This window comes from Budorcas taxicolor, chromosome 24, assembly GCF_023091745.1.
Source record: "Budorcas taxicolor isolate Tak-1 chromosome 24, Takin1.1, whole genome shotgun sequence".
Classification (NCBI taxonomy): Eukaryota; Metazoa; Chordata; class Mammalia; order Artiodactyla; family Bovidae; genus Budorcas; species Budorcas taxicolor.
In genome coordinates this window covers 15,566,230-15,594,101 of record NC_068933.1, presented here as the reverse complement: position 1 = coordinate 15,594,101, position 27,872 = coordinate 15,566,230, and the positions used below count along the sequence as shown (strand labels likewise).

The 27,872-nt window shown below is 40.4% G+C and overlaps 1 protein-coding gene across 1 annotated transcript; it reads right to left on the bottom strand.

Annotated features, from left to right (window-relative positions):
- Positions 1-298: 298 nt before the first annotated feature.
- On the bottom strand, positions 299-10,365 carry TLR3 (toll like receptor 3). The gene is made up of 5 exons (XM_052661497.1): positions 10,316-10,365; positions 7,666-8,117; positions 5,965-6,156; positions 1,281-3,130; positions 299-527 (listed from the first exon to the last, which is right to left on the bottom strand). Exons 1-5 carry the CDS (start codon positions 10,347-10,349, stop codon positions 299-301), a joined length of 2,757 nt encoding a protein of 918 aa, XP_052517457.1. The 5' UTR covers positions 10,350-10,365.
- Positions 10,366-27,872: the final 17,507 nt, after the last annotated feature.

Genomic DNA, 27,872 nt, shown 5'->3' with positions numbered 1-27,872 from the left:
TACCTCTAACTTTTCTTTAAATTGAGGACTATTTCAAAACTGTTTTCATAGGCCTCAGTAACCTGTGTGTTCATTAGTAAAAGATATTCTTATATGTTTATTTTGGGTCAGATTATGTCAATTGGTAATAAAAGGCCTGAAATAGGGAGACATATTTCCATAGAAGAGACATAGTGGTGATATTCTTACTTATGAATATGAATGAACAGATTTATGTTATTGTCAAGGAAAATGTAAATTTACTATGGAACTTTTTAAAATTTGGAACTTACTCCTTTAATTTAGTCTTTAAATAAATTTAATGTACTGAATTTCTGGATCCAAGTGCTACTTTCAATTTATGATGAAAAGCATTTACCCGTTCTTTCTGAACCGGCCAGTTCAAGATGCAATGAGATTTAAACATCCCTCTTCGCAAACAGAGTGCGTGGTTCAGTTTATAATCCGGAATCTCCTCAAGAAAGATCAATATAATGGAATCCAGATTTTGTTCAATAGCTTGCTGAACTGCATGGTGAACCTTGAATCTAAGTTAAAAACATTATTAAGTCATATATCAATACACAGTTTTTAACAGCCCAACACTCTAAAATCTAACATTCTCCTTGTAATTAACTTTAGTCTTGTCACTAAAACCCAGGTTATGTTTCTTCTTAATTTTATTTTTAAAATACTTTGAGTTGTGAGTAATAACGTTAGTAATATTTAAAAGCTTGATTCAGGGGCTTTCCTGATGGTTCAGGGGCTTCCTTAAGGACTCAACTGGTAAAGAATCCGCCTGTAATATGGGACACCTGGGTTTGATCCCTGGGTTGGGAAGATCCCCTGGAGAAGGGAACAGCTACCCACTCCAGAATTCTGGCCTGGAGAATTCCATGGACTGTAGAGTCCACGGGGTCGCAAATGGTCGGATCCGACTGAGCGACCATCACTTTCTTTCTGGTGGTTCAGAGGCTTCCCTGGTGGCTCAGCGGTAAAGACTCCACCTGCCAATGCAGTGGACATGGGTTTGATCCCTGGTGGGGGAACTAAAGAGTCGCACATGCCTGAAGTGACTGAACAAGCACGCACAGGGGAGCTAGGATCCCACGTGCTGCGGAGAAACTAGGCCCACATGCCATCAACTGCTGAGCCCACAGGCCACCTAGAGAGTCGATGGACCCCTTTAATGCATGGACAATCCCAAGTGCAACAACTAAAACTGGACACAGCCAAATCAATAAAATAAAAGCTCAGTTTAAAGATAAGAATACATTTCAAATGTCATAGTGTTCACCTACCTTTTGCATAATGGATCTTTCAATAGATTCTGTGTTATAACGAAAATAATTTTTCTGCTCCTTCTGATGCTGTTCACAATTGCTTCAAGTTCAAGGACACCTGCCTCAAAGTCCCTTTCTTCCAGACAAAATCTGAGAGTATGATCTTCTTCCTCCATTGGGGAGAAGTGCTTCCAGACCCAATCTCTGTCTTTATAGGCATGAATTATATACGCTGCATATTCAAACTGCTCTGCTTTGTCTATTTCTTTGAAACCGAGAACTCGATGCACTGAAACATTCCAATAAAAAGATATCCTCCAGCCTTCAAAATGGATGAGCAGTACAATAAAGATAAAAATCAAAAGGATATTGGTGTTAATCATGAAAAGGAGTTCAAATGGGGCACTGTCTTTGCAGGGCGATACATCGAAAAGCATTACTGGGGAACCATGGTATTGAGGCGGAGTGTTGCAGAGGTAATGGTTCGACAGCTCAGAGATGTTGGTGTGGGTACTATTAATCCAATTAACAAACCAGGCGATGCTTTCACAGGTACAGTCAAAAGGATTAAAACGCATATCTAAATAACTCAGGTTCCTGAACGCTAGCCCAAAAACAGTCTTTTCAACAGATGTTATGAGGTTCTTCTGAAGGCTTAATGACTTTAGTGACACTTGATTATCAAAGACAGATCGTGGAAGGATATTTAAATTATTCATTCCTAAATCAATACTCTTCAATTCACGTAAGTCCTTGAAGGCTTCCACTGGGATCTCATCAAAGCCATTAGACTCTAAGTTAAGGATGTGGAGGCGAGAAAGGCCCTTCAGAAACTGAACAGGGCCGCCAGGGTTGGCATGCTTCCAGAGCCGAGCTAAGTTGTTATGCTGCAAATCCAGAATTTCTAGTTTCTCAAGACCCTTCAACAATTCATCATTTATGTTGGCTATGTTGTTGTTGCTTAGATCCAGAATGACCAGGTTCGGAAGAGGGTGAAAAGGTGAAGGGGAGCTATCCACATTTCTCAGGGCTACCCTTCGAAGCATCAGTCTTTGAAGGCTTGGAACTGAGGTGAAAGAGTTGGTGGTCAGCTCTAGGTATTTGTTGTAGGAAAGGTAGATTTCGACAATATTGTCTAGGCCTCTCCATTCCTGGCCTGTGAGTTCTTGCCCAATTTCATTAAGGCCGAGGTCAAGGACCTCCAGGTGCCCCAACCAAGAAAAAGCACCACTCTGAATTTTTGAGATTTTATTTTTGGTTAGGTTGAGTAGGAGCAGAGGAGAACTAGCGAGTGATAGAAATGTCTCATTTGTTAAAGTCCGCAAACTTGAGAAGGAGTTGGATAGACTTAAAATTTTCAGCCTCACCAATCCCGTGAAAGTATTTCTTTTTATGCCTGGAAAGTTGTTATCTTCCATGTTGAGGTACTCCAAACATTTTAGCCACTGAAAGGAAAAATCGTCAATCTTGGGGAGCGAAGTCAGTGAAATGCTTTGTCTAGTAAAAGACCGTCTCAAGTTCAGGTGTCTCAAGCTGGAAAGCCCATAAAAAGAGCGAGAAGACAAATGCTCTATGTTGTTATACTCCAGAGAGAGGTACTCGAGATGTGGAAGCCAGGCAAAGGAGTCATTACCCATCACACGTAAGGAGTTACGGGAAAGGTCCAGCGTGGTGAGATTCGTCTGTTTCAGTCCACTGAAGGTCGTGTGGCTGATTGTGTCCAGCTGGTTGCTGCTCAGGGACAGATTCTCAATGCTTGTATTTGACAATTCCAAGCAGAGCTTCTCTGTGAGACTGGGGCTCAGGTTGGCATTGTTCAGAGAGAGGCCAGATAATTTTCCAATGGCATGAAAACACCCAGGAGAGAACTAAGGGTGGGATGGAAGAAGAGGTTAATAGTCAAAACACAGTAGAGTCTGTATGACCCTTGCAAAACAGGCACAGTTCTTTACTCAATTTCCTTTCCTCTCTCACCACCTCCTCCGGGCTTTCTCTCCATCCCTCTCTCTCCTAGCTTCTTCCTCTGTGCCTGGGTCACCCGCCTCCTGCTCCAGCCTATACTTCGCTGGTCACTGGCCACTGCTCAGCACCCACATCTTGGCCTCCATGCCGCTTCTTCAGAGGGTCTTCCCTGATCTCCCAGACTAGGTTAAGTGGCGTCCCTGGTGGTTCAGACAGTAAAGAATCTGCCTGCAATGTGAGAGACCTAGGTTTGATCCCTGGGTGGGGAAGATCCCCTGGAGAAGAGAATGGCGGCGGGCTACAGTCCAAGGGTTTACAAATAGTTGGACACGACTGAGTGGCTAACGCACACTTAGTACTTTTACTTCACCACACTGTGTATAATAACTGTAATTAGTAAACTCTTTGCAAAGTAAGTTCTGGGGTAGATGCTGTTTCTGTCTTGGTGATCACTGCTCTCAGTGAACATTCTGGAATGAATGAATGGACTTTATTACCACCCATTGACCAAAGTGTTCACTGACACGCACTTTCCCTTCTGTGACTCTGAACTCCAGTGACACTCTCTGTTTTTCCACCAAGGTTTCTCCTGACTATTTTATTATCCTGTTTCCATCTGCCTTCTGCTCTGCCCCCCAGTTCCTCACTGGGAGCTTTGGCTGCCCTGGGACTCAGTGCTGGAACAAGAGGGCAGAAGGCAGGAGAGAAGGAATCCAGAGAGGATAGATCAAGTCTACCGGGAGAGCAAAGAGGCTCTGGTTTCTAACTTGTCACTTCTGTGACCTTAGGGCTAATGGAAGAAATAACAAAGACGGGGAAGAAAGTGTGCTTTATCATAAGTGAGTCAAAATACAAAACAGGAAACTGATTAGATTTAGTTCAGTCGCTCAGTCGTGTCCGACTCTTTGCAACCCCAGCACAAAGAACCGCAGCACGCCAGGCCTCCCTGTCCATCACCAACTCCTGGAGTCCACGCAAAACCATGTCCATTGAGTCAGTGATGCCATCCAGCCATCTCATCCTCTGTCGTCCCCCTCTCCTCCTGCCCTCAATCTTTCCCAGCATCAAGGTCTTTAATTAATTAAGGGTCAGATTAATTAAGGTAAATCTATATGATAGGGTTATTTTGCTGTCACTAAAATTAAGTTTTTGAATGACTCTTAATGACATGGAGGATACTCATGACATGGTATTAATTTTAAAAGGCAGAGAAGCATCCTCAGAGAAGCAACACAGCACAGCTGGGAAGAGTACATGCCCTGGTCTAACACTTCTAGAAACCCAGCTCAGTCACCAGCCCATCACCTGAGATTCTGGGTAAGTTCCTTAACTTTACCTCATCTCAATTTACTCTTTTCTTTTTTAAAGTTATTTATTTATTTGGCTGTGCCAGGACTTAGTTCTGGCATGCAAACTCTTAGTTGCATCATGTGGAATCTAGTTCCTTGACCAAAGATCAAATCTGGGCCCCTTGCACTGAGAGTGTTGCCTCTTAGCGACTGGATCACTGGGGGAAGTCCCTCAATTTACTCCTGTGTAATACCATGATAAGCATGTTAGTTACAGAACTGTATAAAATTAGGCTGTATTCCCTTGCTAATCACCTGAAACTATCACAACATTGTTAATCAGCTATATCCCAATACAAAATAAAGTTAATAAAACAGAACTTGTCACAATGCCTGACACATAAGTACTGTATGAATTTCAGTTGCTGTTGTTATTTCTTTTATTACGTGGAGAAAAGCTGGATACAAACATACGCAAATTCTAACACTGGTTGCCTTGGATCGTGGGGTTTGGGATGATTTTTTTTTCCTCATTACTTCACATATTTTACACTTATTTATTTATATATTTCTACAATAAATGTTCTAAACCAAAAAATGCTGTTCAAAATGAACATGAGTAGCTTGCGTAAGATATTTAATTATTATCTCAGGATAATTTCATTCACAGTCTCTTTTTTTATCCAAAAATCAACATAGCCTTAAAACATTTGATTTTGCTTAGAATTCCTGATACTCTTCTTCTTGGCTTGTAAAGGAATAAAATACAGACATACCTGTATGCAAAAATAATTACCAAATTGATGGTCATAGACCCCCCCCCAAAAAGGTTAGGTTTACTCCTTTATAGAAAGATGTTTGTAAAAATATAATGCAAGTTATCATTTATCGAGAACTTCCTACATGCCAGAAACTGTGCTAAATTCTTCCCCACACAACCCTATGGGGAAGTGTAATTACTATATCCGTTTCAGATCTAGGGAACTGAAGCAGACGGAACTTGAATCATTTGCCTGATTACATAATTGTTAGCAAATAAAGCCCAGACAGGGAGTCAGCTAACCCAACTCTAAAGTCTGTGCTCTTAACCATCATACTATTATTAATTTTTCCAGGACTTCTGTACAATAGGTAGCATTATTTCCACTTTATAGGCAAGGAAACTAGACCAAGAAAAGTATGTAAGTTCCCCAAGGCCAAATTTCTGGTCTGTAGTGGGCCCTCCATTTCTTTTTGACAGCACAGCCCCAGATTCTAGATTCTAATAGCTATCAAACTCACTTTCTCGTGAGGCTGATGTCAATGGCCCAAAGCAGTATGTGTGGAGGATTTCTGGAAAACGTGACAAAGGTTATCATCCCTTTCTCATCTCTAGCTTTAGATTCTCATCCATATGAGACAATTAGGGTCTGCCCACACTGAAAAGTACAACACAAGAATTTTTACCTTACCTCTTTGATTTGATTTGATGACAACTCTAATCTTTTTAAAGAAGAATTGCCAAGGAAATCAAGTTCTTCTGGTGTTAGTGAAGAAATTTTGTTATTTGATAATAGAAGCTCTTGGAGGTTCTCCAGTTGGAGCTGAGTTCCTAATTTCGTAGATGATAAACCATTATGAGAGAGGTCTAATTTGATTAAATTCTGAGGAGAAAAAAAATATGTATGTAAGTTATAGTCTTGGCATCAAAAATGGTTCTTCTAAATGTACATGAATTTTAGAAATAACTGGCCAGCAAAATAGCACATCTCAATTATTCTCTAGAAAACTGACTGTAGGCGTAGTAAGAAATCCTGATTGCTACTGAAAACACCATTGCTACAAAGATGAATTTCTTAATTCAAAGAATTTACTTCTCTTCCAAAATATAAGGACAAGTTTTATTTGTCATGGTGTAAAGAATATTCATAATAAGCATTTTACTTATTTATAATAAGCTTTCATTTATGATATAGGAAATATTCATGTGGCTTATCAAACATATACTCATGCATTAGTCTTGAATCTAAACAACAGGAAAAAAGTTGAAGAAACAGCATCTTAAGAAGCATGAAGAGAATGTTACTGGCCATGAAATTTTAAAAGGATTTTTATATTGAGAAATATTGGTGATTGTGTAAATTTTGCATCCTGACTAGTACAGAATACTAATTTTTATTTGTTTTGTCTGTGCTTTGGGATGTTTTACCATTTCATGCTACTTTTGAATATGTAAACTTCCACTCAGGTAAAACATAAGGAAAAGCTGATACATGTTAGGGCAAAGTCTTATGTAATGTCTATTAATAGCATAAGCTGTCAATTTATGTTTTAAAAATAAAAATAACATCTTGCCAGAAATTAACCAGATTTTGAGGTCTTTGGGTCCAAAGACATTTCACCCACATCAACATCAGGCACAACAAGAAAGCATTTCAAATCCCCAGCTATCCAATGAATCATTTTATAAATATGTCTAAGTATATTAAATGTGTTCATTATTCTTGGTATCTAAGGCCAAGGCATGCTGTTTTTTTGTTAGCCCACAAAATGAAGAAAACAAAGAGTTCTGAAAATAACCTTGATATAAAAAAGCACTTAATAACTGCCTCAGATTTAGCATACATTTTGCATGGATTTACAATTCAAGCAAAGTGCTGACAAGAAAAAGATGGTAGCCATTGGAAAAGCAATACTGTAGAAGATTTCATAAATCAAAAGGAGATAATTTTTAGTTGAACAATTTGCTTTGTAATGCATCAATTTGTTAACTTTATTTAAATCAGATTTTGGACTCGACTCTTTTTCATCCCTGCAGGTACTAAATCAGCAGTACTAAGAGTTTATTTGCCTTTCATCATGGGATATTCTGATTCATCTCTGATCTCCATGTCTTGAATCTAAGTTCTGTCTCAAGTGGAAGGATGCCAGAGAGAAGAGTTCTTTATAATTTAAGATCGAAACTGACTTACGGCAGTATTTGCTCTTTTTGAAAATATTTCCAATCATAACTGCCATATTTGAGTGTGGGGTACCCCTCTTACCATTTAGGTGAAGAATGAGAAGTCTTCACCTTGATAGCTACGAAGTCTAATGATGCATAAATGACTTGAAAACAATATTTGATAATATATATTTCATTTCTTACATGAAAATGTTCATTTCCTTCTTACCTTCAGGTTTTTAAAGGGATCATTTTTAATTTTTTGGATTGCGTTGGACATTAGATGGAGTTCAGTCAAATTCATGCAGAAGATAAAGGTTTTATCAGAAAGCTGAGATATCTCATTGTGTTGGAGGTTCAAAATTTCCAACCAAGGGAGACTTTGACACAGTTCTGGCTCCAGCTTTGAGATGGAGTTAAATCCCCCATCCAAGATAGTAAGTTGGCTGTATCTTGTAAAATTGGCAGCTGGCAATCTTCGGAGTTGATTATGGGTAAGATTCAACACAGTTATGTTTGTTGGGAGGTCATCAGGTATTTGAGTCAACTTCAGATGACTGCAATCGGCTGCTTCATGTCTAACAGTACATTTGTTGGCCGAAGATGTACATAATATCCAACAGGTCAACAGTCCCGAAAAGAAGTAGATATGATAAGGCAAAGGCCTGCTCATGATTTTGCCTTATAAAGAAAAGCATAGCAATAATGGACAGCATTAATAACCTACGTTTTCATATTCATTGGTTTATTCCTTGCAATAATATGCAACCAAATGTGACTATGTGTCTTCTTGATACTCATAACGTTTATGATAAACAAGTATGTTTTAACAAGCAATACATCAGGTGGACTGAATCAGCACAAAAGAGTCACAAATGGAACCCACAAACTCTCCCCTTCCCCTGGTGACTCAGTGGTGAAGAACCTGCCTGCAATGCGAGAGACCTGGGTTTGATTCCTGGGTCGAGAAGATCTCCTGGAGGAGGGCATGGCACCCCACTCCAGTATCCTTGCCTGGAGAATCCCCATGGACAGAGGAGCCTGGCGGGCTACAGTCCATGGGGTCACAAGGCGTTGGACACCACTGAGCGACTAAGCACAGCACACAGCACAATTGCAACCTTCCAAGGTAAACCTCTTAACAGCTTCTACTTTTAATTCTCATGGTCACTTACACAAACCTGAATGATATGCTTATGTTTCTATTTCTTTATTTCCAGACTTTAGTAGTTTCTTCCCACCCCCCCAAAAATAGGGAACTTAATTATACACTTTCCTCATCCTCTTCGCATTTCTTGTTATTTTTTATTTCATTTAATCTATTGTTACATTTCTCACTTTAAAACCTATTCCTAAAACTCTTCTCCTAGTACCATACGGGTAGGACCTCTATTTACCAGTTTATAGGCACAGTCCCCCAAATACACTCCCCTCCTTGTCTAGGTGACATTTACCGCTTCTAGAAGGGCAACAGCTAGAGATCAGAATTACTGAGAAGGATTAAGCCATTTATAAAACATGTAAGGACTGAAAGACATTCCCAGATCTGAAGATAACACTTCATCTGCTAGAAAAGACTCCCCAAATGCCAGGCAGGGTGAGTGAAAAAGGAAAAATACACATACACTTATGAAACTTCAGTGATCACTCACCAAAAACATCCTAAAACTCTCTAAGGAGAACATATGATCCATTACTTCCACAGGAAAGAGATCCTGATTGCTACAAAGCTTTTCACCAGCAACTTAAGTCACTAGAAAACAATAGTGATAAGCTTTCAAAACATTCACAGGGAATAATTTTAAACCTCAAATTTCATGTCAGGCTGAACAATTAAAGATAAGGGGAAAAAGCATTTTGAGATACCCACAGACTCAGTAAGTTTATAACTAAGCAACCTCCATAAAGGACTTTAATTCTAGAATGTACTTCAGTAAAACAAACAAAAACACAGCGAGAGAATGAGATGAGAGTGAAGAGCTGATGTTTCATGAGATGTAATGGAAACAAAGAAAGGCTGAAAGAGATGAAAAGTAGATTCACTGAGCCTTGCAATTTTGGAAAACCTAGGATTATACATTTCTTTTTCCAAGTGAAAGACAATAATGTTTGGGACATGGCGTCTGGAGCCAGGCTGCTTAATCCTTATTTATAGTTTGGCTTATACAGTTTGGTTTGTAAATTCACAACATTTCCCCCTAAATTTATGCAGACACACACTAACATGTAATCCTACTTGAAGATTTGGAGACAATTTCCCCAAACCAGTACTTCTCAAGGCTTATCAACCCACATTTACTCATTTCTGACCTTTCTACACTTCTGGACGTTATTCCATGTCTCATCGTCTTCCGTTTTCCTTTTTAGGCCAAAGAAAGCTGTTTGCTTTCTCCTAGGAAAGCCTGAATGTTTTCTCATAGTCAGATTCACTACAGAATGTCAGCCCCTATCTCCTCTCCAGCCAACAAAACTGAGAAAAGGAGATAAGTTCTTTAAAGCTCAGAGGGCTTTGTCACTTTAAGAAAAGATGTGATTTTTTTGTTTGTTGGTTTTAAGAAGGCAGTTGCAGAATGATTTCTATCACCTCCTCAGCGTGCTTTCCCACTACAGAACATCACAAAGAAAAAGAATACCACACAAAATGTTTCATCATGTTAATTAGAAATTGCTGATGTCAGTTGGCCTCTGTGTTACCATACACTTCTCCCTACTCCTTCACCCTCTCCTTTCCTCTGTTCTCCTTGTTGAATGATTCTGACTCCATTTCAAGCACCAGATCAAATAAAGACCAAAGAATGTTAAAACCAACATGATTCTAGCTTTATCCAACATGAGAGCTCCTATCCCAGTAAGAATGTAAAAAATATACCTTCACTTACTGTGACAACAGCTGACCGTTTTTCCTTTTTTCATTAGTCCAAATCCAGTTCGTTTTCATCTGGGGAATGTGCCGCAATTTTGAAAGTGAAACTAAAGTTTAAAAAAAAAAAAAGACAGCTTTTCTACTTGGTACGTTCAAAAGAAAAACATCACAGTCTCAGAAGTGTTTTGTATTGCTTCTTAAAAATGTCTTCTTTTTCCTTACAGTCCCTTCGGTTTTATTAAAAGGGTCACAGACACAGTGACAGAGAATGTTGAAAGAATTAAGACTTCACCCTTTGATATGAGCAGAGCTAATACTCTAGAGGTTGATGAATATACGACTGGGAGTGAATTCCTCTATTTTTTTTTTTTTCAAACTGAAGTCTGATGCATGGCTGTCAGAAATCTAGTAGAATGTGATTAGAGGAACAGAAAAAACCCTCAGTCCCTAATTAGAGCTAAGTACTTTCACTTCTCTTATCTCACTTTATCTTTCCAGCAACCTTGTAAGGCAAATAATGTAGAAATTAATCTTTTGATCAAAGAGACCAAGTTTCACAGTAGAGGAAAAGCTGGCTTTGGCAAAGCCACGAGCCAGTCCTAACTCATTCTGTTCCACTTTACATGGTCAGACTTTGTTAGGGAACAAATAGACACATCCAGAGAAAATTCAGATTCACTATTTAGTTATCAATTAGCTTACTGACTTCACCTAGTGTAAGGAATATGCTTGTCAAAAAAGGAATACATTTTTTTCATTGTTAATGTAACATGATATACTTTTTTTTTTTTTTAATTACTCAATTTTTTTTTTTAGAGTTGGGGGTAAGTAAGTTTGCTTGGGGGTAAAATGAGAAATGCAGCCCGGGAGATAGCATTTTAGATAGCTCTGAGAAACTATTCAGAGGAGGCAAGAGGAGGAACTAGGATATATCAGAGTTTTCCAACCAAGTGCAGGTAGTCAGGAGTATCAATTCAATCACTAATTAAAGAAACCAGACTTCCTGGTTTCTCAGGACTTCCCTGCTGGCTCAGATGGTAAAGAATCCGCTTGCAGTGCAGGAGAACCCTGGGCTGGGAAGATCCCCTGGAGAAGGGAATGGCAACCCACTCCAGTATTCTTGCCTGGAGAACTCCATAGGAGAGGAGCCTGGTGGGCTACAGTCCATGGGGTCACAAAGAGTCAGACAGGACTGGAATTTAGCACCTTTTTACCTATAGGAAGATGCAAGAGTCTGGTTTCACTGAAATCATTCCTTTGATGTACACCTTAGCTATCTGGGGCCAGTATCTTATGTTTTCACATCTTGAATTTCCTCAGAGCTCACTGTGGAGAGTGGCTATAGTCAGATGGCTGCTAAATGGCAGGTATTCTTTCCTTCCTGAGTTCCCTCAGGGCTGAACAGCTCAGGTTGGAAGGCTGCAATCGCTGATAACTGTGACATCCTTGTTTACTGATACAGCAGGAAATTTTCCATTTCTCACTATCATGTTATATAGTAAAATATAACAATCAGCAGGAACTGTAGAGATCACTGAATCCAACTTCTCCGTTTGAGAAAGGAGGAAAATGAAACACCGCAAGAAGAGGGCTTTGCCTGAGGACATACTGCAAGCTGCTGCAATGCTTTATACAAACGAGGGAAGAAAAGAGCCTGGAACAGGTGAAACCTGTCGCTAGCTTGACTTGACTGCAGAAATGAGAGCAAGAAATACATTTGTTTCAGATGCAAAATGCCCTTTCCTGGGCTCCAGCATCGGGAGTACCACCTTGTGGCTACATTTTTCTGAGCCTCTGTTGTCACATCTATGTTATAATAGCATAAGCAGATAATTGACCTGAGTAAACAATTTATCCACTATATCTACGCACTGGGATGTGCAGTCAAACATTCCCAGTATTCCGAAGGTTTCTTCTCTGTGAGCCCCCGAAGGCAGGACAGGATGTGTTTGTGTGTGACTCTCCGGTCACTCTTCCATGGTAGGTTAACACTGCCGGCTCCAATGGACCAGGCTGCCCTTCAGTATTCAGACCCTTGAGTGGTCTCCATATTGACCCTGGATTTGACCACGTGACTAGCTTTGGCCTACAGGAGCAGGCAGCTAGCCAAGACTGGATAAGCATTGGCACATGAGGACTTTCCCGCTTCCTTTCAGAACCCAGTGGCCACCCGGCGAGAAGCCCAGCCTAGCCTTGTGCAAGGCAACAGGGAGGAGAAGTGAGGGTCTGGCCGGTATCTCCAACGGAGCAACCAGAAGATAGCCATTGAGTATGCCATATTGGGAGCAGATCTTCCAATCCCAGCTGAGTGACTCCAGCTGATGCCCCAGTGGGCAGGGATGAGTTGTCCCCACAAGTGCTGCCCCAACAATTCCAGAAGAACAAACATAAATAATGTGATGTACTAAATCAAAAAAATTGTAGTGATATGTTAGACATCATTACATAAAATTCATTCCTTCCATAATCCAACACACCCATATCTTATGCCTTATAACTTCTTGTACATATCAGGCTTTCTATACTGTTGGCTAAACTAACAAATGGCTTCCCAAAATAATTTTTATGGTGATCTCATAATGCAATGATCAGTTTAGGCATAATACCAGTTCCCATCGAGATATGAATAGTCCTCAGTTCATGCTGGCTTCTAAAAACAACACAGGTTAATTTCTCTCCAGTGTATGTTTCTTAATTATGCATTAACTTCTTTATCTATTATGGTGGTAGGTGCTACAGTGAAAAACTTTATTTTCCCCCTTTTAAGGTAATTAAAACTGTGATATATGTCCATACGTGGATTTGAAATAAGCAAAACAAAACAAAAACAGACTCACAGATGCAGTGAACAAATTGGTGGTTACCAGAGGGGGTGGGCGGGAGAACAGATGAGGCACAAACTTCCAGCTACAGAATAAGTAAGTCACCAGTCTGTAATGGATAGGGAATAGAGTCAATAATATGAGAACAAGGTTGCATGGTTACAGATTATAATTTGACTTACTGTGATCAAAATGCATAAAGATACTGAATCACTATGTTGTATACCTGAAATTAATATAATATTGTATGTTAATGATGATTGCAAAACAAAAAACTTCCCATCAGTTTATTATGTGCTCAGTGTATTATGGACCTAGATAAACAGTTATATTTCCCTCAAAGCATCAGATGACAGTCAGTTTGAACTATGCTCACTGGTCTCCTTTCACAACCACTGTTCAGAAAGGACATTAATCCTGCTCTGAGTTGTCTGAAATTCCAGAAGGCATTGCTTTTTCTTTGTGAACTCTTTCTCTAAAGTACAGGCGCATATGGCTTCCCTGGTGGGCCAGTGGTTAAGAGCTACCTTGCAATGCAGGGCACATGGGTTCAATCCCTGGTCCAGGAAGATCCCACATGCCGTGGGGCAACTAAGCCTGTGCACCACAACTCCTGAGTCTAGCCTGTGCTCCGCAACAAGAAAAGCATCACAATGAGAAGCCCAAGCACTGCGACTGGAGAAAGCCTGAGTGCAGCAGTGAAGACCCTGTGCAGCCAAAAATAATAAAGCAAATAAAATAAATTTTAAAACCACAAAAATAATAAAGTGAAAGACGCAGTTTCTCTTGCCAGCATCATTTCCACTTCTGCTTACTGAAGTGACGGTTTAAATTAAGTTTGTTGTTGGCCAGACAACAAACTCAGCAAGAATTTTAATGAGAGGAAGTAACGCTGTGCCCCTCCTGTTACTTTCATTCATGTCTACTAAGCAAGAGTGAACCTGAACTTCCCCTCCGAAAGAAAAACAACACAACATTGGGCACACAGAGCATCTAACCTACTTTGAACTTTATTTTATTTCTTGGTAATTTTACAGGGTGGTTGAAAGTGGTTAGATTTTCTCTCTCTTGTAAATCTAGGGAGGTGGGTTCGTGTGAATGGGTCTTGCGCTTCTTCACTGACAGTCGCAGGATATGGTGAAGGGTGCTTCAAACTCTTTGCTTTAAATTTGGTATTCATTTATTAATTAAAAAAAATAAAATCCCAGTTCCAGTGGTTAACACTGCTCACTTCCACTGCAGGGCGAACAGGTGCTATCCCTGGTTGGGGAATTAAGATCCTACATACCATGTGGAGTAGCAAAATAAAATAAAATTCCACTTCACTAGCATCCTACACTATTTATTTATTTTCAACGTGGACATTTTCTCAGTAATTATTATGATTAAACTGGCCTCCTGGAATTGTTCTACAGAGTTATGCTTAAATAAATAACCCTAGGGGTGCCACCTCTGTCTATATGAGGAGCAGCTTAATTTCAAATCAAAATCTGCTGATAAGAGCATTTGTCCTTATTATTCTTACTTTTCCCCCTTTCTTTTGAACTGGAGTATAGTTGATATGCAATATTACATCATCCTACACTTTAAATGGACATGAATTTGAGCAAACTCCAGGAGATAGTGAAGGACAGAGGAGCCTGGCGTGCTGCAGTCCATGGGGTTGCAAACAGTCGGGACACAACACACTTTAAATATCCTAATTAAATCTGAATGAATTGATGCCTACTGGGTTTCCAATGAATGGAGTTGTAAATATTAGACAAAGCCATTAAACAATCACACTTAACACAAGGAAGTTCAAAGTATCAAAAGCAACTAATAATTTACTGGAATCAAATCGAAATGGTCATTGGTGAGAGCTGAATGCTCCTGCAGGCTGATTTCCACTTTATAAAGCAAAATTTGAATTTGTTATTGTTTAGTCTCTTAAGTCATGTCTGACTGTTTTGGGAACCCATGGAGTGTAGCCCCCCAGGCTCCTCTGTCCATGGCATTTCCCAGGCAAGATAAACACAGAAAATTAAAGAGGTTGTCTAGTGTTGAAAGGATTGGTATTTGCTTTTGAACATGCTTCTTGCCTTTCCCCTAAGAGGAAGCTACACTGTATCTGGGATGATTTATAATAATATGAGAACTGGTCCTTAGAAAATGAGAAGTAAAAGCGGAAGAAAGGTGGAGGAAAGGGAGGTTTATTAGGCTAAAGATTTGGAGAAAAAGAACAAAAACCTCATGGAACTCAGAAAGCTGTAATCTAGAGTCTACAGTCTGTATAAAATGTTAATCTTCTTCTTTACCTAGAAATAGGCCTATATAAGAGTTAAATGTACATTTTTAACATCACCAAAAAAAAACAGTAATGTTTCTTTCTGCTTAAACTACCTGTTATAAAGTGGCTTGGACTCTGAAAGGCCCTCAAAGGCCTCTTAAGAATGAATTCACTCCTAAGAGTGAATTCCTAAGAAGAGGAGCTGACCAACCCCTGATTAGGGCCTCAAACTGGGTCAAGAGAGCATTTTTTTAAAAACTCTATTATAATCGACTCTTTGATGTTTGGATATTAGTTTTGAGTTCCATTTTTGGGGTATATTTGAGGGCCCCTAAATAATAGAGAAGACTTCTAGAGATTGGGCATAATTTGCCTTAAACTTAATAGAAAACAATTTATCATGAGAGTAGAAAAGAGGAAAAGAAGTACAAAGAGCCCCAAGTTCCCCATTTATAGAGGATCAGCCAAGAGTTGGACACGACTGAGCATAGCACACAGCTAAGAAAATAGACCTGAAATTTCTGGGGTCTCTAAAAACATTCTGGCTAAAGAGTGTATTAAAATATGAGTTGTGTTTTTGTAACAATAATATTTGGTGTATTTCTTGAGTCAAGGTGAGGGGTCTGGCTACATTGTTGGAGGGTATATTGTTCAGTCACTAAGTGGGGACTGACTCACTTTGTGACCCCATGGACTTCCCTGTCCATCACTATCTCCCAGAGTTTGCTCAAACTCATGTCCATTGAGTTGGTGATGCCAATCCAACCATCTCATCCTCTATCACCCCCTTCTCCTCCTGCCCTCCATCTTTCCCAGCATCAGGGTCGTTCCCAACGAGTTTGTTCTTCACATCAGGTGGCCAAAGTATTGGAGCTTCAGCACCAGTTCTTCCAATGAATATTCAGGGTTGATTTCCTTTAGGATTGACTTGTTTGATCTCCATGCTGTCCAAGGGACCCTCAAGAGTCTTCTCTGACACCACAGTTCCAAATGATCAATTCTTCAGTGCTCAGCCTTCTTTATGGTCCAACTCTCACATCTGTACACAACTACTGGAAAAACCATAGCTCTGGCTAGCTGGTCCTTTGTTGGCAAAATAACATCTCTGCTTTTTAATATGCTGTCCAGGTTGGTCATAGTTTACCAGTTTTGTTGGTGATAGGCAAGCTAGTGAGGTCTTTGGCCTAAATTGGATGGCAAGTGGGCTTCAGAATACATCATGTTTGGTTGAAACAAGGGCTTATTTGAAAGGCTTAAGCCTCCAGAACACAAATTAATGAAAACTTCATGACTAACAGACTGGATGGTGTGCAGCTTCACTTGACAGTGTTTCACTGCCTAAGGTAGAGGTCTGAGCACCGCCTCCCACCCGTGTATTTTTATCAAAGAGAGGTTTTCTAGTTGTATTATTATGGGGTATGATGTTGATTCCATTATTATCTCTGAAAGTGATTTGCATTTACTAAGTGGAGTTTTCTATCTCTCCTCTGGATCTTTCACTATATAGAGGCACTGGCCCTGGAAAAATTATTTTAACTCCCTAGGGAGGATCAGATGGGAAGCAAGATTGATGATCTACCCCCAATAACCTGAATAGAGAAGGAGATCTGGGGCACTGGAAGTTTATGCTACAGGGGCTCTTATATCCAATGGGCAGGTGTGTGGCTCAGGGAACAATCTGGATCTAACAGATCTCAGGGGAGTGTGCTCCCTGGATCTGGCCTCAGGCCATATGGGATGAGAGCAGGATAGAAAATCTATAAATGAGGGTGAGACAATCTTCAATTCAGTTCAGTTCAGTCTCTCAGTCATGTCTGACTCTTTGTGACCCCATGGACTGCAGCACGCCAGGCCTCCCTGTCCATCACCAACTCTCGGAGCTTGCTCAAACTCATGTCCATCAAGTCGGTGATGCCATCCAACCATCTCATCCTCTGTCATCCCCTTCTCCTTCTGCCTTCAATCTTTCTCTGCAATCAGGGTCTTTTCCAGTGAGTCAGTTCTTTGCATCACGTGGCCAAAGCTTCAGCTTCAAGATCAGTCCATCCAATGAATATTCAGGATTGATTTCCTTTAGGACTTACTGGTTTGATCTCCTTGCTGTTCAAGGGACTCTCAAGAGTCTTCTCCAACATCACAGTTCAAAAGCATCAATTCTTAGGTGCTCAGATTTCTTTATGGTCCAACTCTCACATCCATACATGGAATGGACTGGAAAAACCATAGCTTTGACTAGACCAGCCTTTGTTGGCAAAATAATATTTCTGCTTTTTAATATGCTGTCTAGGTTGGTCATAACTTTTCTTCCAAGGAGCAAGCATCTTTTAATTTCATGGCCGCAGTCACCATCTGCAGTGATTTTGGAGCCCAGGAAATAAAGTCTGTCACTGTTTCCATTGTTTCCCCACCTATTTGCCATGAAGTGATGGGACCAGATGCCATGATCTTAGTTTTTTGAATGTTGTGTTTTAAGCCATTTAAGCCACCCTCCTCTTTCACTTTCATCAAGAGGCTCTTTAGTTCCTCTTCACTTTCTGCCATAAGGGTGGTGTCATCTGCATATCTGAAGTTATTGATATTTCTCCTGGCAATCTTGATTCCAGCTTGTGCTTCCTCCAGCCCAATATTTCTCCTGATGTACTCTGCATAGAAGTTAAATAAGCAGGGTGACAATATACAGCCTTGACTTACTCCTTTCCCAACTTGGAACCAGTCCATTGTTCCATGTCTGGTTCTAACTTGTTTCTGACCTGCATACAGATTTCTCAAGAGGCAGGTCAGGTGGTCTGATATTCCCATCTCTTGAAGAATTTTCCACAGTTTGTTGTGATCCACACAGTCAAAGGTTTTGGCGTAGTCAACAAAGCAGAAGTAGATGTTTTTCTGGAACTCTCGCTTTTTCTATGATCCAGGTCTGATCTCAGGTCTCTCTGCCTTTTCTAAATCCAGCTTGAACATCTGGAAGTTCTCGGTTCACGTACTGTTGAAGCCTGACTTGGAGGAAATGGCAACCCACTCCAGAACTCTTGCCTGGAAAATCCCATGGACCGAGGAGCCTGGTAGGCTACAGTCCATGGGATTGCAAACAGTTAGACACGACTGAGCGACTTCACTTCGCTTCACTTCACTTCACTTCACTTGCTAGTGTGTGAGATGAGTGCAGTTGTGTAGTAGTTTGAACATTCTTTGGCAACTGCCTTTCTTTGGGATTGAAATGAAAACTGACCTTTTCCAGTAATGTGACCACTGCTGAGTTTTCCAAATTTGGTGGCATACTGAGGGCAGCATCATCATTTAGGACTTGAAATAGCTCAGCTGGAATTCCATCACCTCCACTAGCTTTGTTTGTAGTGATGCTTCCTAAGGTCCACTTGACTTCAGACTCCAGGATGTCTGACTCTAGGCGAGTGATCACACCATCATGGGTATCTGGGTCATTAAGATCTTTTTTGTATAGTCCATCTGTGTATTCTTGCCACCTTTTCTTAATATCTTCTGCTTCTGTTAGGTCCATACCATTTCTGTCTTTTATTATGCCCATCTTTGCATAGTAAAGGACAGAGACAATCTTAAAGGGCCATATAAGTCTGTATACTTGGAGGAGAGACACTTCATCCTTTAAATACAGGAAAGGGTGATGGGAAAGGTTTTTAAAGTTTGCGTAAAATATGAGTCAACCAAGGGACCTTGAATTAAGAGAGATTAGGGCCCAGCAAAAGGCAGAGACCTATTTAACAGGTTATTGGTAATTTTGTAACTTGAACAGAAGCTCTTGAGCAATGCATTAGTTTTCTCAATTTAACCTGTTAGGAGGGTCCTCTTGGAGGCTGTAAATTCTGCTCAGTGCCTTTTACAGGAGACTAATGGTATTTGTTTTGAGAAGTGAAATGTGTACTTTGGTCATGATCAGTCATGTCTGGAACCCTGAAGCATATTACTCTTTGTGCTGAGTGTCTATGTCACTGCAGGACATTTTAAGGCCAAGGGTTCTATGACCATGGGAAGTTTAGGCAAGGCATAATTATTTTTTTCTCTTTTATATTTGATTGTTTCCCTGAGATTAAAAAGGCCACCATTATTAAATTTACCACATCCCAGATATTGGCCAACAACTATGACTTGAGCTCCCATATTGATTAAGTCCACGAAGCTTTGTTCAATCGGTATATTTTAGCAAATATTTAAGTTAATTTAGAACCTATGCAGCAGAGGCACAAGAGTCAACCAGCATCAATTTATCTTTTCATTATACACAATTTCAAAGTAAATTTTGGATTGCCAATGGGTCAAATTATGGACCTTTGTTTGAAATTTATATACTTAAGTAATATATAGAATTTATATAATAAAGTACATAATTAAACATTTCATTCCTCTGTATTCTTTCCAGTGGGGTTGCTCCTAGGTGCTTAAAGCCTCAGTTCTTATTTTCTGTCTCTGTATGATACTCCACTGGAGAACCTTCCAAATGAATGCAGGGAAAGCAGGGGAAGGGCTAGGACCTACCTAGCAGGCTGCTATCTGTCTTTCCCAGGGTTCCCAGGCCACCTCCCAGGGGCTGGGGTGTGCACTTTGAGGCTATGGCAGGCAGCCTGAACTTGGACCATGCAGTTAGCCCCCTTTTCCTGAGTATCAGCCCTTCTGCATGTTGATACCGGCAGCACTGACTGAAATCTGAGCACAGTGGCTCAAGGTTTTTTGCCTTATTTAAGCAACTGGGTAACTCAGGTAGGCATTCTGGAGATGGGGAGTCCCGTATGGGAATAAGATATTGGTGTTCTTGTGCCAAGAGCCCCCTTTGGATTAAACATTGGGCTACTGGTCCCCAGGGATGACAACGATCCCCTGAGAGTGTGGCAAGCATGTTGGTTGGAGAGACATGAGGCCCACAGTGTGAAGAGGACAGGCGGGGGCCAGAGCTCATCTGAGCGATATTGTCATCGAGACTGGGGTGCTGACTCTCTGCCCTGGGGGAGCCACTCAACACCTTCCTCCACAAGGTACCCAGGAAACACAGGGAAGAACAAGGGTTCTGCTCCAAACAATAATAAACACCGACGTCAAAGATGTGATGGGCCCTGGAACGAGCCTCTGCCAGAGGCTGTGACCCGAAACCCAGGAGCATGCCCAGCGCTCCTGCTGCCCTAAGGTGGGCCCACCTGGGCTAATATCTAGAAGCCCAGTTTAGCCAGTGAGGACTACTCATTTTGAATGTTCCCCGACCTGGGACATTAGCGTAAGTTCATCAGAGGCACAGATTTTATCCTAAGTGGCTCTCGCGGGGGCTTGGAACCCATCAGGAAGACAAGCGCAGTCCCATTCACAGAGCTGCTCGAATCCATGCACGGCACTCTGCTCAGAGCATCAACTGTTTTATAAGATTTAAAGATTCTTCTGATGGTGAAGCAGGACACAATAGCACTCAGACGAAAGGCAGCTCCAAACCACAGGAGGCTGCGAGGCAGGCCCACGCAGGGTGTTGCAGTTTGCAACAGCGTAGTAGTAAGCTGGGCTGTGGGGAGCTTAGCTAGTTTTTGTGGCTTCCTGTGGATTAACTAATTTGAATAATTTCAGCAGAATCTGGGGCCGAGGGGCTGTCCCTACTGGTCTGGTACCAAACTCCAGGGCAACTGGGGTAAATGTACACTGGCCTTTGTGAGAAAGTCCTGTAAGGGAAGTGGTTGTGTTGTGGACTTAACTACTCAAGCTGTGGGGTGTGGATTAATTGCTCAAGGATAAAACAGAGTCAAGACAAAGTTCAGTCAGTTCAATTCAGTCGCTCAGTCGTGTCGGACTATTTGCGATGACATGGACTGCAGCACGCCAGGCCTCCCTGTCCATCACCAATTCCCGGAGCTTACTCAAACTCATGTCCATTGACTCGGTGATGTCATCCAACCATCTATCCTCTGTTGCCCCCTTCTCCTCCTGCCTCAATCTTTCCCAGCATCAGAGTCTTTTCAAATGAATCAGTTCTTCACATCAGGTGACCTTTAAGTATTGGAGTTTCAGCTTCAACATCAGTCCTTCCAATGAATATTCAGGACTGATCTCTTTTAGGATGGACTGGTTGGATCTCCTTGCAGTCCAAGGGACTCTCAAGAGCCTTCTCCAACACCACAGTTCAAAAGCATCAGTTCTTCGGTGCTCAGCCTTCTTTGTGGTCCAACTCTCACATCCAGACATGACTACTGGAAAAACCATAGCTTTGACTAGATGAACCTTTGTTGGCAAAGTAATATTTCTGCTTTTTAATATGCTATCTAGGTTGGTTATAACTTTTCTTCCAAGAAGTAAACATCTTTTAATTTCATGGCTGCAATCACCATCTACAGTGATTTTGGAGCCCCCAAAATAAAGTCTGTCACCGTTTCCATTGTTTCACCATCTATTTGCCATGAAGTGATGGGGCCAGATGCCATGATCTTAGTTTTCTGAATGTTGAGCTTTAAGCCAACTTTTTCACTCTCTTCTTTCACTTTCATCAAGAGGCTCTTTAGTTCTTTGCTTTCTGCCATAAGGGTGATGTCATCTGCATATCTGAGGTTATTGATATTTCTCCCGGAAATCTTGATTCCAGCTTGTGCTTCTTTCAGCCCAGCGTTTCACATGATGTACTCTGCATATAAGTTAAATAAGCAGGGTGACAATATACAGCCTTGATGTACTCCTTTCCCAATCTGGAACCCATCTGTTGTTCTATGTCCAGTTCTAACTGTTGCTTCCTGACCTGCATACAGATTTCTCAAGAGGCAGGTCAGGTGGTCTGATATTCCCATCTCTTGAAGAACTTTCCACAGTTTGTTATGATCCACATAGTCAAAGGCTTTGGCATAGTCAATAAAGCAGGAGTAGATGTTTTTCTGGAACTCTCTTGCTTATTCAATAACCCAACAGATGTTGACAATTTGATCTCTGGTTTCTCTGCCTTTTCTAAATCCAGCTTGAACATCTGGAAGTTCTCAGTTCACATACTGTTGAACCCTGGCTTGGAGAATTTTGAGCATTACTTTACTAGACAATGTTAGAAAACACAAAACAAACCAAAATTATATGACATCAACAAACTAGGAACAGGGGAAACGTCCTCAACAAAATAAGAGCTATTATGAAAACCCCACAGCTAGTATTATACTCAGTGATGAAAGACTAAAAGCCTTTCCCCTAATACCTGGAACAAGACAAGGATGCTCGCTTTTGCCACTTCGATTCAACATAGTATTGGAAGTTCTCAGGAGGAAAATTAGGTGAGAAAAATAAACAAAAGACAAAAGAAAGAAGTGAAATGACTTCTGAACAGGTATGACATGATCTTATATATAGAAAGCTCCAAGGCTCACACAGACAGGATCACACACGCATAGACACAGACTAATAGAACCAAAAAATTCAGCAGAGTTGCAGGATACAATGTCAACTCACAAAAATCAGTTGTGTTTCTACGCACTAACAATAAGTAAATCTGAAAAGAAACGAACAGAACAATTTCATGGGAATTCCCTGGCAGTCCAGTGGTTAGGACTCCTCACTTTTACTGTCGAGGGCAGGGGTTCAGGCCCTGGTTGGGGAATTAAGATTCCTGGAGCCACATGGCCAAAAAGAGAAAAAGAAGGAAGAAAACAATTTCATTCACAGTAGCATCAACAAGTAGGTATCTTACCACATGTGATTTCTAAATATGATTCCCAACTACTGAGAAAGGCAAATACTGTGATACTTTGGAGCTTATCAAACCCAAGTTCAAATCGTGACTCAGTCACTTACTAGCTTCATGATCTTTGGCAGTTTTCCTCATCTAAGCATGAATTTCCTCCTCAGTCAATTGGGGACAGTGTAACCAATTAACAGAATTACTGTGAAGACTAGGGATGATTCAACTCAATGCTTGGCATATAGAGTGTACTCAATAAATTATAGCTACTGATTGTTTTTTTCTACTAACATCAATCAAGTAATTCTTATAAGAAAGCTAGATAGGCAGTACCTCTGAGTTCTGAACACTCAAAACAAACAAGCTAATTGTGTACAACAGCTTGTGAGCACATAAAAAGGATTTCATCAGATTAACAATGTTGTATTTCTTGAGGAATACCCATAGATAGTCTAGGAAAACAGGAGCTGATTTTATCTGTCAAATCACCATCTGGGGGCATTCAGATACTGTTACAGCCAGGTGCCCACATGTCGCAGGGTACACCACCAGCACATCAAAGGGAAGACTGGTTAAGGAGATGTCATTGACAAGGACCTGAAGATATTAGGAGACTTAAAAGTGTATGTTTTAAAAATAAGGATATGCCATTAACATTGGTAGTTATTGTTCAATCTTCATCCAAAATGTTATACCAATCCTCAAATTATATTCCTGCCAAATCTTGAGAGTTCCTTCTTTCATGTAGTTTCAAGGATACTTAAACCTCGACAATTTGATAAATGAAAAATAGCATCTTTGGTGTGCGTGTGTACACTCAGTCATGTTCGACTCTTTGCAACCCCATGGACTGCAGCCTGCCAGGCTGCTCTGTCCATGGGATTTCCCAGGCAAGAATATTGGACTGGGTTGCCATTTCCTCCTGCAGGGGACTTTCCTGGTCCCAGGGATCAAACCTACGTCTCCTGTACTGTAGGCGGATTCTTTACCACTGAGCCATCAGGAAATTTTATTTTTTAAAATTTATTCATTCATTTACCTATTTAAAAATTAATTCTTATTGGAGTATAGTTGATTCACGGCATTGTGACAGTTTCTGCTGTACAGCAAAGTGAATCAATTATACATTTACATATACCTACTCTTTTTTTGAGAATCTATCCTCATATAGGTCATTCCAGAGTATTGAGGAGAGTTCTTGCACTATACAGTAGGCTCTTATTAGTCATTTTATTTCTAGTAGTGTGTATATATCAATCCCCATCTCCCAATTTTCCCTCCCCCTCTTTTCTCCCTTGGCAACTGAGCAAAGCTGAGAATTTTTTCATCTTTATTTGTTTTTCATAATGTTTCTGATTATGTTATTTTCTGTTTTTTTCTACTGTTTTTGTAATTTTTCTTTAGTATTTATAAGAAGTTTTTTAATACAAAGAAAATGAAACTTTTTATTATATACCCTGTCATTTTGCCTGGTTTGTTAATTGCCTTATATTTTTCTGGCCACACCGCTTATGGGATTGTAGTTCTCCCACTAAAGATCGAACCTGGGCCCCCTGCAGTGGAAGCATGGAGTCTTAACCACTGAACCACCAGGGAAGTCCCTGTCTTTACATTTTTTTCAGAGTTGTTTTACGCCATGAAAAAGTTTAGTGTAATCATATTTATCCATCTGCTCATAGCATCTGAATTTTGTTTCTTGCTTAGAAAGGTTTTTCAACTCTATGCTCCTCCATTTCATTCTGGGAATTTAACTCCTCAAAATACTTTCCAGAATGATTAAAACATTATGTTCACAAACTTTCACTGCACTCATACAGGATTGGTCCATAACATTTGCTAACTCAATAAACAAAATACTTGCAGGGGAGTTAAAATGAGGTAGGTATATATTTACCATTTTAGAAAGGTTTTCAATTTATGTTGTTAACTGATACAGCCAAATTGCAAAACAATATATGGTATACTCCATTTCTGTAAAAAGAGAAAAAAGCACCTATATCTCTAAAGTATATTCTTTTATAGCCTTAGAAAAGCTCTAGAAAGTTATGTAAGACAGTGTGAATAGTAGTTACTCCCAGAGAAGGGAGAACTCTAGGTACATGTGTGAAGGAAAAAGGATTTAATTTTCATAGTAAACTCATGCATGTTGTTTAAACTTTTATCATGCCCATACTCTGTTCTTATTAACATACTAAAGAATGAATACTGAGATGTGCAGGCTTTGAAGATATGGCAGTGGCAGCAGATAAAAGCAGATTTAAAGTAGACAGAGCAATTGGATAGCAAAACCTCTAACCCATGGACTGCATCAAAAGCAAAACTAGTTGGCAAAGTACCAGAGGGTAAGTATAAGCTATCAAGAGCATCATACCAGCATCCATACAGAAGAAAGTAGAGGGATAGGGCATTTGGCAAATCTAAGTAAATGTTCAGCTTTTGGATGTGGAAGTTTACATTTAGCCAGATCTTTAAAATTTCCCCTCATATAAACCCAGGAATGTTAAAGAAATAAACCTCTTTTTGTTTTCTTGTGGACTTGAATATACCAATGTCTTTATCCTTAAAATATGAAAAAAAAAAAACACCCAACTATAAAGTTCTAAAAGAGGAAGATGAGATCTTTTAACATTTTGCTGCCATCAAGCTTGACCACTTTAGCAATAAACACACTTTAGTACCAAACCAAACTATTCTAAGATGCTTTGGAGACCTAAAATATGTTACGTTGGTCCAACACACCTTTACATCCATTCACAGAGGAAATTTTTGTTCCAAACTTGGGAAGTTTAATGACCCAGCATCATGGAATGGTTGGTCCTTGTATAGAAAACAAAATTCTTCTCAAAAGGAACATAATTATCTTAAGATAGTTTACAGAGTGCACATTTTTGGAAAGTTCCTGACGAGGCCTAGCAAAAGGCACAGGACTTTGAGGAACTGGCTAATCTGCTAAGCAAGGAGAGAATTTGTCCATCCTTTTTGTGTTGAGACTGCAAAACCGCCTTTGCTTCACTAAGTTAATGAGCCAAGGTTTCTGGAGAAGCCACTCATTTGTAGCACACCTGCTTCTCACATGATCGATGTGTTCATAATGTCAGTCCCTGGTACCGCCAGCCCCTCAGGCATTTGGAAATGGGATACACAGTTATGAAAATCCTCTTCCTTTGCCTCACAGTTTGGGTGTGGTCCAAGTTTTGAGTGATCATTTCAGTTGTGCTGCACTTTTGCGACATCAGATAACCACTTCTGGGTATCATTTTAAACTAGTCTACTGAAAATGATGGACAGGGAGACCTGGCGTGCTGCAGTCCATGGGGCCACAAAGAGCTGGACACGACTGAGTGACTGAACTGAACTGAACTGAATGAAAATGATAGGAAACAGATTGAAGAAATAGGAAACAGACAGGAAGTTGAACTTTTAGACCTATAGTCATGAATTTAAAGCATTTCCGACAGAAAGAGGCCCAGCAGTGAGAACCAGAGCTTTATAATCAGAAAGATTGACGTTCACATCACAGTTCTATCAGTTAATGACTATGAATGACCTTGAGTGGCCTTAACTTCTACATCTGAATAACAGCTTTAGTGATACCCACCTTAGAGGACTATTGTGAGGATTAAATGAAATAGTGTACGCACATGTCTGGCATATAGTAAATATTCAATGAATGGTCATTACTATTATTAGTATCTTTCAGTGATAATTTTACTTTCCTAGTTAATACTTTTTAGCAATTACAATTAAATAGCCTTAAGACTCTGTCTTACTTAATGTGTTCTTTTTAAAAATCAGATATAGTTATACAAGTATGATATGCTTTCTTCTTTCCTTCTAGAATACACATAAATCTCTATAGTGTATGACGTATCTGCTGATGTTCAAGTTAACCTGTAAGGTTATATTCTAGGCTACGTTAGTTCTCATTGTATTGGCAGCTAGGGTCATGTCTCACATCTGAACTTCCAAGTCAGTAGGGGGATCACAATCACTGTCTCACCTTAGGTTTGAGGATTTCCTTGGCTACAATGGAAAAAATTCAACTGGTGCTTGGAATGCCTGATCTTCTGCTTCAGAGCACTTCTCAGGGATTTTCAACAGAAGAGGCTCATCTTGCCTGGTCCCTCATTCAACTTCTGTTCTGTGGTTGGATAACACTGCTGTTCCTCTGGGTTGTGAGAGGTGTCAAGGAGCATGTCATTTCAACATGCAACGCTAGATGGAGCAAAGAGATCAGTTTTTTTGTTTTTTGGTTTTTTTTCCCGTGAAAATTCTAAATGCTGGCAAAATTAAATTCTTATTAAAATTCAGTGACCGGATAGGCTACCCAGAGATTAGAGTCATTAGACACTTGAGTTTGCTCTTTGATCCTTCTTTTCTTCTCTGTTTTCTCATTCTCCTTGTCTGGACGTGCAGCAGCCTTGAGATTTGGGTTCCCTGGCAGTGGTAGAAAAAGCAGAGGGTTTTCCCGCTGATTGTCCAGGAGTAAGCATAAGAGGCACAGGGAGAGTTTTCCTATGTCCGCGGAAACTCAGGAGACCGATGTCCACGCCTGCTTTACACGCATATGTTTTGCTGCCTGTCTTCTAAGTCTGTAGGGCTGCTAAGTTGTGCCTATGGCCCACCTCTTTCTTCAGCATCCGTCCCCTCCCCCTCACCGGGGCCAGCTCAACAGTGAGCCGCTGTCTGTATCACAGGAGCCGCTCCCTCCCATTCCGCCCCCAGCCGTCCCTGTACATCGCTCCCTTTTTTCTACAGCTTCATCTCTCTTATCTACATCCCTGCCTGGAAGAGCCCAACTTTTCATCAGTCCCCTCTCGTGTGTAACAGA

What these genes read in the sequence shown, in the direction of transcription:
- TLR3 (XM_052661497.1), bottom strand. Translation starts at nt 10,349, where the DNA reads ATGAAAAAAGGAAAAACGGTCAGCTGTTGTCACA. An exon ending in AACGGTCAGCTGTTGTCACA is followed by an intron (nt 8,118 to 10,315) that starts GTAAGTGAAGGT and finishes TTTCTTTATAAG; the next exon opens with GCAAAATCATGAGCAGGCCT. An exon ending in CATCAAATCAAATCAAAGAG is followed by an intron (nt 3,131 to 5,964) that starts GTAAGGTAAAAA and finishes TCCCACCCTTAG; the next exon opens with TTCTCTCCTGGGTGTTTTCA.